The 12117-nt window shown below is 32.7% G+C and overlaps 1 protein-coding gene and 1 long non-coding RNA gene across 6 annotated transcripts; one reads left to right on the forward strand and one right to left on the reverse strand.

The window, feature by feature from the left end:
- The first annotated feature begins 1552 nt into the window (after nucleotides 1-1552).
- On the forward strand, nucleotides 1553-2491 carry LOC114076044. Its single transcript, XM_027914334.1, has 2 exons — nucleotides 1553-1850; nucleotides 1954-2491. The coding sequence occupies exons 1-2, from the start codon at nucleotides 1625-1627 to the stop codon at nucleotides 2235-2237; spliced, it is 510 nt and encodes a 169-aa protein (XP_027770135.1). The 5' UTR covers nucleotides 1553-1624; the 3' UTR covers nucleotides 2238-2491.
- A 15-nt stretch (nucleotides 2492-2506) lies between these two features.
- Nucleotides 2507-11598, reverse strand: LOC107008936. 5 transcript variants are annotated; one of them, XR_003576425.1, is made up of 13 exons: nucleotides 10529-11598; nucleotides 9683-9776; nucleotides 9455-9589; nucleotides 9365-9377; nucleotides 9184-9275; nucleotides 7744-9052; nucleotides 7391-7497; nucleotides 7093-7259; nucleotides 5913-5949; nucleotides 5636-5695; nucleotides 5170-5264; nucleotides 4106-4262; nucleotides 2507-2861 (listed from the first exon to the last, which is right to left on the reverse strand). It is a non-coding gene; the product is annotated as an uncharacterized LOC107008936 (long non-coding RNA). The 5 variants fall into 5 exon arrangements; XR_001455320.2 differs by having other exon boundaries at nucleotides 9455-9602; XR_003576424.1 differs by having other exon boundaries at nucleotides 9455-9602; nucleotides 10399-11598.
- Nucleotides 11599-12117: the final 519 nt, after the last annotated feature.

Genomic DNA, 12117 nt, shown 5'->3' on the forward strand with positions numbered 1-12117 from the left:
GTTTTAGTATGAAAAAAATATGAACAAAGTCTGACAATTTGTATGAATATTGTTTGAAAATTATATGAAATGTGTATTTATGGTAAAAGCCACTCCATATTATATTATCAGGTGATAAAATTTTGTAAATTGATGAAATATGAAAACTGTATTATTTATGTATGTAATGTATGAATATATTGTAGGAAATATGTATGAAAGCCCATTTTTTTTATTGTATATATCAGTGATTAATATGTTATAAATATATATATGAATTTTGTATAAAGTTTAGATTAATTGTGTATTAAATTTTTAATAAGTTGTATCGATTGTGTATGAAAGTGCATTTTTGATTGTATGTATCAGTGAATTATATAGTATTTGTGTATGAATTGTGTTTTTAATTGATATGTTACATATATATGAATTTTGTATAAACAATGGATTAATTGTGTATGAAATTGTATTTTTTTGTTGTATTTATCAGTGAATTATATAGTAAGTGTGTATGAATTGTGTATGAGTAATTTTATAGTGTGGTGCACTAAATGTAATTTTAATGTTGTGAAACAGGAAAATACGTCGACTTTGAGATGGAGGGCATCCTATATGATACTTTTACTCTTTATATTGGTTTAGTTAATGCTATAATAACTCAACTTAATATAGAAGACAATATAAATTCTGTTGAGATAAAATATCTTGTTAGCGAAATGTGTCCACCTATTAAAATTCATGATGATGTTGGGGTAAATGTTTTTCTAGATCAGATGAGGGTGAATTTGGATTTCTTTACAAAATATCCATTATGCATCACTTTGAAATATCGTGAGCAGTATAACGAAGGTCATGGAGTTATAATTACTGATAGAATAAATTCTGATGTTAGATTGTCACAGACTAACATTGATTTGTACTCCAACAATTCTATCCGTTTGATCGGAATGAATTTAGACGGAGTTGTCAATGATAATAGTGAAATAGATAATGATATAATATGTGACCATTCCAACCTATTTGTAGTTGATAATCAAATTTATAATAATAAAAAAACACTTAGGAAGGTTATGAGGCATGTTGGACTTGTTGAAAAATTCAGTTTTTGTGTTGCGCGTTGTAATGCATCTAAGTAAGTGTACAAAAAAATTTAAGTTATTTTATTTGTTTCACTGTACATAATTGTAATGTATATTTTCTAATTTTGAAACAGTTATCACCTGAATTGTATTTCTAAAACTTGTTATTGGATGATGAGGACATCTAGTTTGAATAAATCAAATTTATTCAAAGTTAGGAAGTATATTGCTCAGCACACTTGAGAAAGAGTTTATGCCAGACGTCAGGGGATAACTGACGTCGTAGCTGTCTTGATAATGTCATAGCTGTCTTGATAATGGAGAAGTATATTGATCCATCTACGGTATATACTCCAAAAGATATAGCTGATGATATGTTGATATTGCATGGCGTTTCGTTGACGTACATACAGGCATGGAGAGCTAAAGAAAAGCAGTAAAGTTGGTGCACGGAGATCCAGCAGAGTCCTATGCAAAATTACCTGGTAATTTCGAAATAAGAATGAATTTAAGATTACCCATTGAATTGGACTGTTATGTTTTCGTGTATTCTTTATGTATAAAATATGTATGAATTGGACTGTTATTTTTACATTTTGGAGCAAACATATCCAAGATCCGTTTTGAAAATTAAAAGGAAAGAAGGTGATACATTTTTATACGCATTTGTTCCGTTGGAAGCTTGTATTAGAGGTTGGGAATATTGTCGGCCAATTGTAGTTGTTGATGGTGCGGGATTAAAATGTTCATATGGTGGTACAATGTTAACTGCCAGCACAATGGATCCGGGAGGTAAATTTTTATCCTATTTAATTTTCTGATTATATAATATAATGAAATAATTTACAAATTGTATTTCAGATTTGTGTGATATTTTTTTAAAAAACTTGAGCAGGTCATATACTTCCGTTGGCGTATGCGATAGTAGATTTCGAAAACGATGCTTCATGGACTTGGTTCTTTAAGCAGTTTAAGGAAGCATATGGAGTTAGACAAAACACGTGTTTTATGTCGGATCGAAATGAAAGCATATGGAAAGGGACTGCAAATGTATATCCTGAATCAGAACATTATGCATGCATATGGCATCTGTCAGTCAATGTGTTGAAGAATTTCAATAGAAATACTGAAGATTTTGTTCTTTACATTGGCAAAAGCTTATATAAAACAATAGTTTGAGACAATTATGGAAAGAATAGATTAGATAGATACGCGCATACGACAATACTTGTTTGATATTGGTTATAGCAAATGGTCAAGAGCTTACTCGAATTGTAAGCGCACATGGACCATGACTTCAAACATCGCGGAGTCATTGAATAATGTTAACAGGTTAGCAAGGAGGTTACCGGTGATTTCACTTCTTGAGTTTATGAGGGTAACAATTCAGAGGTGGATTCACAAGCATAATGAGGAGGCTGATAAGACAACATCTGATCTGACAAAAAAATATGATATTTATCTACAGAAAAGTATTGCGTTGTCGTGCAATATGAGGGTATGTGTTTCACTGTATTGTATTTTTACTTCTAAATATTTAGTGGCATGTATAAAAAAAAAGATTTACTTTTAAATAGGTGATACCTTCAACCGCTGATCTGCATGCCGTAGCTGAAGGAGCAAAGAAATACATAGTAAATTTGAACACAAGGATGTGTAGTTGCGGGAGATTTCAACATTATGAGATACCATGTGGTCATGCAATTGTAGTTCTCCGATACAGAAAGTTACATGAAGAAGATCTCTGTTCTGCTTTTTATAGCCTCAAGAATTTCAAAGATGCTTATGCCATTCCTGTCGAGCCTATCCTATGCGAGAGTACATGGGATATACATTAGAGTATTTTAAGGAATTAAATCATAACTTATTATCATAAAACTAATTAGAGACATTTATGATATCTATCTAATCTTAAAAAAATTTCAAATCCCTTAAAATGTGCAAATTAGTTATCATTAATTAATAATAACTAATTTCACGCATCACACTATCTAATATTAATTTATTCATTTTTTTATTATCTATTTTTAATAATTTAAAATGAACATTATTTTCTTTTTAAAAAATGCTTTAACTTGATATATTAAATGTTATACAATGCAAATCAAACTCTTACGCCATAACTTGAGAATATGACTATATAAAATGCTATATACCTAATTTACGCATGCATTATTTTTCCTAATACACTCTGCCAACCGTCCTCTAAGTGTTGTGTTTATCGAAATCATAAGCAATGTGGCCCAAATCAAATACATCATAAACGGACAAATAATGATTAACCTGGTTCAGACTTTTCCATATCCCACCTCATTAAAAAGGTAAAATCAAATTGACTAAAAATGGAAAGAAAATAATTATGAAAAAATATATCAAAGAGAACAATTACAAATCGAAGAAAGTAGCAAACCGAATCCAACTAAAAGAAATAACCATGACAATTATCACAATCTTCATTATTGCTTTTTCTTTAAAAGAGAATTGAAGCTGTTGAAAACTAACTGCTCACCACACCCTATGATATCATATACTCTCTCAGTTTATAAAATAATATCCCTATTTTTTTAGTCTATTTCAAAAAGAATATTTGACAACACTTTAACTTTTCATGTGGCATGTTTAAGACCACAAATTTAAAGAACATTTTGGTACATTTGACACAACTTTAATTTAAAACCACAAGATTAAAAAGTCTTCATTATTTTTTTAAACTCCGTTCAAGTCAAACTAGGCCATCCTTTTTGAAACGGAGGTAGTACAAGATAACCCCTCAACAATCTCCCTAGATAAGTAAAAACACATTCTTGAACATCCTTAACAGACCCTGCGAGAATCATAACATAATTCTTCTTTAATCTTGAGTTTTCTTGATAGTTGCAATGACAATATATTCTTGAAAACAACAATCTCTTTGTTTTCCTGAAAATATGCATCTAAGAATACCAATTTCACTTCAAAAAAGCCAACAAGTACTTGATTTTTTTTTTCCTTTTTAGAAAGAATGCATGCAAGAACTCCAAGAAAATATGACAAAATCAAGTTCTCACCAAGATAATGAGAAGAGCAGTTGTATTACTTGAGCATATAAAATGGCGGGAAATTGATATGAGCGGTACTATTACTTGAGCAGAGCATCGGCAGGACAGTTAAGATGCGCCGGCAGCATGATTGCAATATAAACTTCCACCTGAACTGAGTCTATATCTTTTTGCAATAAACAGCAGTACATTTATCAAAAGAAATGTGATTGCATTATGAACTCTATAAAAGCACTAATGTATGGAATCTCAACACTTGAGCCTACTAAAATAGCTACAAATGGGCAGTATATCAGAAAGTATTCCAGCACATGATCTAGTGCGGTTCTCACTCCTTCCATTCAATGTTAGAGAATGCGGAGGACTTCTCCATACATATACAAAACATCCATATTACTTTCAACACGGAGAGGACAAGCTATGTCAACCAACTTAAACAATAAATAAATTCAGTGAAGAAGGTAGATTCATTTCAACAGAGAAGAATATAATGATCATGCATGCAATATAGTGATTGAAATACGGGATATACAGAAAAGGAACAACATTATATCTTGAACATCAACATTCATCACTACAAAACACTAACATTTGTCAATAAAACTATAAGACACGTAAGACCATCGATGTTTCTTTTTCTAGAAAAAAACTAAATCGTTTTTAGCTCTTGATGAAAAGCATAATAACTTCAAGATTTTGCTAGTTTTTGTATAGCAAAATAGCATCAAAGCTCGCGAACTTCCAAAAATTGTTGAATTTAAACCAAAGACACATATATATCAACTTCAACATCATAAAAGATAACCTTGTTTGTCCGTTTTATCTTTATAAATATATTTTTGTAAAGACTACTTCAATTTTTGGAGAAATGGTAACTTAAAAAACTAACTTCAATTTGAATGAATAACTTTTTGGTCTGAACAATTGTAGGAACTTCCAATTATGTCAACAGAATTAGAAAATAGAAAAGTAATGTAAACCAATCACCTTTTCGGATTACGCGAACAATAGAACTTTAAGTTAGAAGAGTTCAATTTTTAGAACTGTAAACAAATGTCACCTAAGTAGTTTACCTTAACTTGGCACTGAATGGATTCCACATAGCAACGATCTCATAGAGTGATTTGAAGCATAAACAGCTATACATTTGTCCTCATCTTTGAATAAGCTGTTGATGTAAGGGGAAATTGAAACGGAAAACTTATAGAAGAAGTGAATAACAGAAGTTTGTCTAAAGATAACGTATGAAGGAAAAAGAACTATTAAAGCACTATCTTTCAAAAATTTGTTGGCACCCTTTGGTTTCATTTTTTCTGGTTCTTGAATGATGTATAATCAAAAGAAAAATGAGAGGGGTGGAATAAATTAATAGGGAGGCGTTAATTGGAGGAAGGGAGTAACGTTAAAAACAGGGGAGTTAGAAAAGTGGGTTGAACAAATACATTATTCAGAAAGCTTGACACACGGGATTTAAGCAAGAATACAAGCAAAATTCCACATTAGAAAAATATGAAAACTAGTTAGTGTCAATGGACTAACCTGTTGAAGAAATTCTACCAGATCCACATCAGTTAGACTAACACCCAAAACACATGGAACCTGTATTATCAAGAAAATAACCAATTTTCATAAGACATCATTTGGTTAAAGTATTAGTCGCGCAGGGAATGTTTATGCGGTGATAATAATGTAAAAACTGTTATGCTGTAAATAATAATGTAGGGAACCTAACACGGTGAATAATAAATGAGTGATGCAGGGAACGTTATGCATGGAATAAATACAATAAAGTAAGTTTTTGCTTGTAAATACACACCCGTGCATTGTTGACAGGTCTGTTTTCTTATGTGTACCTGTGTTTGAAGAAAGAGAGGAGGGGGGCCAGTTTAGGAGTCTAATTTTTTTTTGAGACAGTAACAATTAAAAAATAATACATAGATTCTCGCATAAGTTATGAGGATATTAATAATGAACAGTTAAATACCACCAATTAGACACTGCATAAGTTAGGTCGAGCATATTTTTTACGTGGATAACAGAGTGATACATAGTTATGCAGTTATTACTTTTACTTACACGACCAACAAATATTGTATATGCAGAAATTTATGCTGAGATTTTTATATTTTCTAATGAGTCCAACCAAATGATCCGTAGTAGAAACAATCTTTTAAAGTAAATGCATTATAACGAGGTTTTTGAGAAACCAAGAATGGACATAATGGACTATACAACGGCCAGAATAGACCGGATCAATTATAGCAAGTGTTGTGCCATCCACAATCAGAATAAACATCTTATCCACCTCTTGGGGAACTTTGGAACCCTCCAGGCAGGTTTTATCAATGGTATCCTGATTCTCAAGACTCTCTGTTAAAGTACTGCTCCGCATCTCATATTGAGAAAGGTAAAAATCCATCATCTTAACAGAAAAACATCTGAGATACAGTTTAAGTACTCAACTGAAAAATCTCTGGATGGAAGTCCCTCCATTTTGTCCCAGAATCTAAGAAACTGTGAGTTTTTATTGGTGCAAATTCTAAATATTTGGATAAAAAATGTCAGGAATGGCAGTGCTATTACAAGATCAGAACCTAAGCAAGATGGAATATGAAAGAGACTATGTGGCCTAGGAAACTTAGAAAGAGACATCGTAATCTCTAATGCTTTCATGATTAATAAGAATGCAGTCTAAGATAATCTTGAAAAGTGGTAGAAAGAAATGAAGCTAATTAACTAAAACACGCACTAAATAATTTCAGCTCTTATTCAAGTCAGGAACAAATGAAAGGAACGATTTGCCTTATTTTGACTCCCCATCGCGTGTACTTGTGCACTCCCCTTGCCCTTGTAATTTGCTATTTCAGATGTTAACAAGTTTTATTTTCACACTTGGCCGGAAGAGAGAAACATCAGGTCATGTGAGTAACTAATTTATTTGATTGACATAATATCAGAAAGAGACCTCACCTTCCCAAGAAATTTGATAACATTACCTTAAATCAGAGAATACACCTTCACAACAACTCGGGGTGAAAGATTGATCACATTGATGGGATGACTGCCATGGAAGCTCCGACCAGATAGCTTCAGCAGAATGTTACCGCAAGAAATGAGACAGATGTTGGTTGCTTGTGAATCAGATTTAAGTTCCCACTTTAACCTTAACATATAACTTCATGCTAGAGTTAGGTTCAACTTCAATGAATGTTGCAAAATTAAGTGGAAAGGAATTTCAGGTAAATGGTAAATTTATCAAGTTCCATAGACTAGTTTCGATGAAAATCTAATTACCTGGTAAATGACCTTGAAGCTTGAGAATGAATGTTGCAGATCTAACCCCATTTTTGAATGTGGTCAGTATAGTTGTGTAATAATTGGCAACCAGTTTCGGGCATGGTCTACAAAAGCATGATAAAAGACTCAAAATCAATGGTACCTATTATAAAGAGTTTCAAGTCTTCCCCCCACAAGCCAAGCAGCACAAGGAAAATCTATTTCAAATTAGATGACCATAAACGTACTGATTCTTGCTTGAAATCAAGACAAGTTGTTGTCCTCTTTTGTCCATATAGGACCTGATAATTCACAAAGTTACACACTCCACATCGAAATGACACATCAATGAGTTATTAGACAATCATTACCTTCTCAAGCAGTTCTTCAAAACGAATTCACTCATCTGCAGCATGATGCAGAACAAGACAATGAGTGTAATGTTCAACGAAGATAAATGCTAGAATCAAACAAAAGATAATAATCACTGACTATGTAAAAAGGGACTCACATTCATTTTGTCAAGGGCCTCAGTTTCTACATAAGAATGTACACTACTAGACGATCACAAAGTGATGGAACAAAAGATAAAGCACCCTATGTCACTCCCCATTTCTTAAGAAATATCACAAAATTGCAATAATAAAGAGTGAGACATTATTTGGTTTAAAGTATTAATCATGCAGGGAATATTTATGCGGTGATAATAATGTAAAAACTGTTATGTGATAAATGATAATGTATGGATCCTAACGCGGGAAATAATGAACGAGTTGTGCTATGCAGGAACTAGAACCTTAAGAGACAATGCGCCATAAATGACACTTGAAAGGCTTAAACCCTCAAAAATCCTTCTTGCTTTCAACAAGATGCAGCACATAACTGATATAAACTGTTATTGATACCTCAGAATGGAAAAGAAGCCTGAGAAGAAGTGCTCGTCAGGAGTTGTTTTCCACATTTAGACATGCATATATCCTTCAGAGGGAGGAATATGACTATTGAAGAGAATAAGCTATAAAGTGTAGTAAAAGGTTTGAGAATGTCGATGCATGTATGTTAAGTTGTTAACTACAACACCTTTCACTTCTATGACTGATTTGCAAATGGCTTACATGTACTTGAGTTCTTGAGTGTATAATATGACAAAGACAAGTATTAAAGAATGTTACCGCAAGAAGTGTGACAGATGTTGACAGCTTGTGAATCAGAAACAAGTCCTTTAACCAAACCAAATATATTAATTTCATGCTCAGAGTTAGATTTAACAATAGCATACTCAGGATATGGTGGCAGAGGAGACAGTCTCGACTAAAAGATGGTAGGCCAGAACCATATTTTTCAGCAATCTGTTTAGAGAATCCATAAGATGATCGTATCAGGCTTCTGTGCAAAGAACAGCTCCACATAAATGCTTTCCTTCTCACATGCATCACATTTGAATCTTATGAAGTTCAAGAGACTCCCTAGATGAGGCATCCTCAGTTGGTCGGCCAGCTAGAATTGTTTAAGACTCCTCCCATCCAGAACCTGACAGGCAGTCTGATTTATAACTGGAGCTAGCTGAAGAACTGAATTTGTTATCCAGGAAATCATCCTCTGTAGGTAAAACACTAGATGTAAGGGGGTGTGCAGAGTTTCTAGATTTTCAGTCTAAAAACAATGTGGGACTCTAACCAACTGCAGAAGTAATCCAAAACCAGAGTAAAAACTTGTTAGAGCCACTTCTAAGTGATCCAGATATAGATGCTACTCCTTATATATCAACTCAATGTCAACGAGACAAACTCAATGTCAACGAGACAGCATACCATGAGATTTCAAAAATCGCAGGTAGTCTTGCACAGAGTTATCTGTTATACCAAAATTTTGTCTACAATCATCAGTACAAACACTTGTCGTCCTGTAAACCGTGCCAACAGAAAAGACCAAGTTAGTAGGTTTATACCTATCCTAATGGATACTGCCAACTAAAACTCAAAAGAACTTTACCTTCAAATGTCGCCTGTAAACAGAGATCAAGTTAGTAGGTTCATACCTATCTTAATGGATACTACCAACTAAAACTCAAAAAAACTTTACCTTCAAAACCTTTTGATATCCATTCGGCGGCCTCCCTTGAGCTTAGTAGCAACTACCAAATTTAGAATCTTTGACTTGAAAATACGTTGTTCTTGATCCAAGACGCATGCTACCACCCATATGCGCTTTTGAACACTGTGAACATCGTCTACAGATTATAGTAAATGTTAACCAAAATCTAAAGATTAAACAGTGGTTGTTAAAGAAAGAAAGTGTAAAAAAGATAACCTATCACATCTCTTATCCATCGATTTGGGCCTGTATACATTCACTATGTAAACATCAAGACCTGAGACGTATCTTGAGAGCTTGATTAAACCACCTGTTGAATTCAATTTGTTAAGGGAACTCAGAGGAATGCAAATCCCACTGGACAATAGCGGCAAAGGAGAAGAGAAGGAGAAGCACGTGTGCAAAGTAGGTCATCCTCACTGCACACAATCTTACATAATCTAAGAAACCAAATAGGATACATCCTTAAGTTAGCTAGTATAACAGAGATAGACCCCAGATAGGATATATCCTTAAGTTAGCTAGTATAACAGAGATAGACCCCAGATAGGATATATCCTTAAGTTAGCTAGTATAACAGAGACAGACACAATTTTGAAGGAGACACTGGGACGCACAAGGGAGATTCTTAGCAGAGATTCTTTCAGAGAATGCAAAACCCTCATTGGGCTTCCAGATTATATATGCAAACCAAAAGATCAATCAGAACAAAGTACAAATTTAGAAGTAAAGTAAGTAAATCAATATATTTTATTTGTTTGAATTGTGAGAAAACTAGAAGTACTTGGAGTGCATTCGCAACCTTCGAACTGGCTAATTGTAAAATACATTACGAACAATGACTACAAAGAAAAAATCCCAAGAAATAACCTTACTAGCAAACAGTATTGTATCAGGTAGGCTTATACAAAATTAGGGTTATACAGAATTACCTGGTGTACCAACATTTTGCCGGCAATCATCAATTCCAATTTAGTAATTTTACACATATCCTCATGGATGCTACAAACTAAAACTCAAAAGAACTTTACGTGAAAAACTTACAATATCCATTTGGCTTACCGTTAGTTTTAGTAACAATTTCCAACAAAGAAACCTCCGCAATGTAGCTCAGAGCCTCTCATTTAAAGCCAAAACTTGTTGGGAAAGCATGCAATTAAACTTAATGGCTGTATTTTGATGTAGCGCAAACGAAACTACAGTTAAAATGGCCAGACAACATAGCAGTTTCCCCATATAAGTAAAACCACAAAATTATGTTGAAAGACACTAAAGAACACAAACGCCAAACAGCCTATCACTTGAGTAATGCATGCAATCCTATAGACTACAACAACTATTCCAAGTTATGATCATAATAATTGTGTGCAGCAGCATGAATACAATAGAGAAGATTATGTCAACATCAAGAACTAACTCCCCAACAACTCCACATCTTTCCGTTCAATTCCTCAACAACCCTTGTGAAAACTAACTCCCCAACAACCCTTGTGAAATCATACATGATTAATTCAGGCATTTGCTTAATGTCCCCCATCTCCCTAAAAGAAGTAACAACAAATTCATGAACATCTTTAACACCCACTACAAATATAACAACAGAATTTATTGGAAAAAGAAAAGATTTCTTGAATTTCTTGATATTTGTAATATCTAATATATTCTTGAGAACAACAATTTCGTTGATTTCCTTTAACTATGTATTAAGAATACAGGTGTAACTTCAAAAACAAAATAAGTTCTTGATTTTTTCTTAAAAAGAAAATCTGACATTGTCACAGAACACGGATGGAGAAAATTAATCTAGGGTTTAGTGTTTTGATTCGTCACCGGTAGCGTACCGGTGGCGTACTCAGCGCCGGCGTAGATTTGAGAATGAAGTTCTAAAGCGCCTCCCCGTAGCGTCTATATAAAGCTTTCTGACACGCGCTTTAAGAAATGCACGTCTTAGTAACTTAATTTATTTATTTTAATAACAAGTCTACTCCATCAATATTGATAATAAAAAGAAATTAATAAAGAGAGTCTATATGATTTAAAAAAAAACTATTCCTGAATTATAAGTTACTATACTCTGTCCAATAATAGTTGTCTATAATTAACTTGACACATTCTTAAAAAATAATAAATAATAGAGGTAATATTATTACTTGAATTTATTAAATTCTATACTTTAAAAATGTGTTGAATAATACTCACTCTTTCCCAAATTACTTGTTTATTTTTTTATTTAGTTGTCTCAAACTACTTATCATTTCTACAAATAAAAAAAGGATAATTATTTTTTATCTCTAATATCCTCAATTAATTATTTTAAAAAATGAAAAACTTCTTTAAAAATTTAAATTTTTAATTGATCCACCTCATAATTAATAGAAGTAAGATGATAAACTTATTTCGTCAATCATTGTTTTCTTAATATGTGTGTCAATTCAAAAGTGGACAAGTAATTAGAGACAGAAGCGTAAATAAATTTAATTACAACGGTAAAATAAACACAAAAGCAAATTGTATAATTATTTTTAGTATATGAACAACTATTGTTAGACGGCGAAAAATATATATATATATAATATATAAAATAGATATTTTAAAAATTAGATATAAAATTAAGCCAAAAGTATACTATATTCTACAACCCCCCCCCCCCC

Source organism: Solanum pennellii, chromosome 2 (genome assembly GCF_001406875.1).
Source record: "Solanum pennellii chromosome 2, SPENNV200".
Taxonomy (NCBI): Eukaryota; Viridiplantae; Streptophyta; class Magnoliopsida; order Solanales; family Solanaceae; genus Solanum; species Solanum pennellii.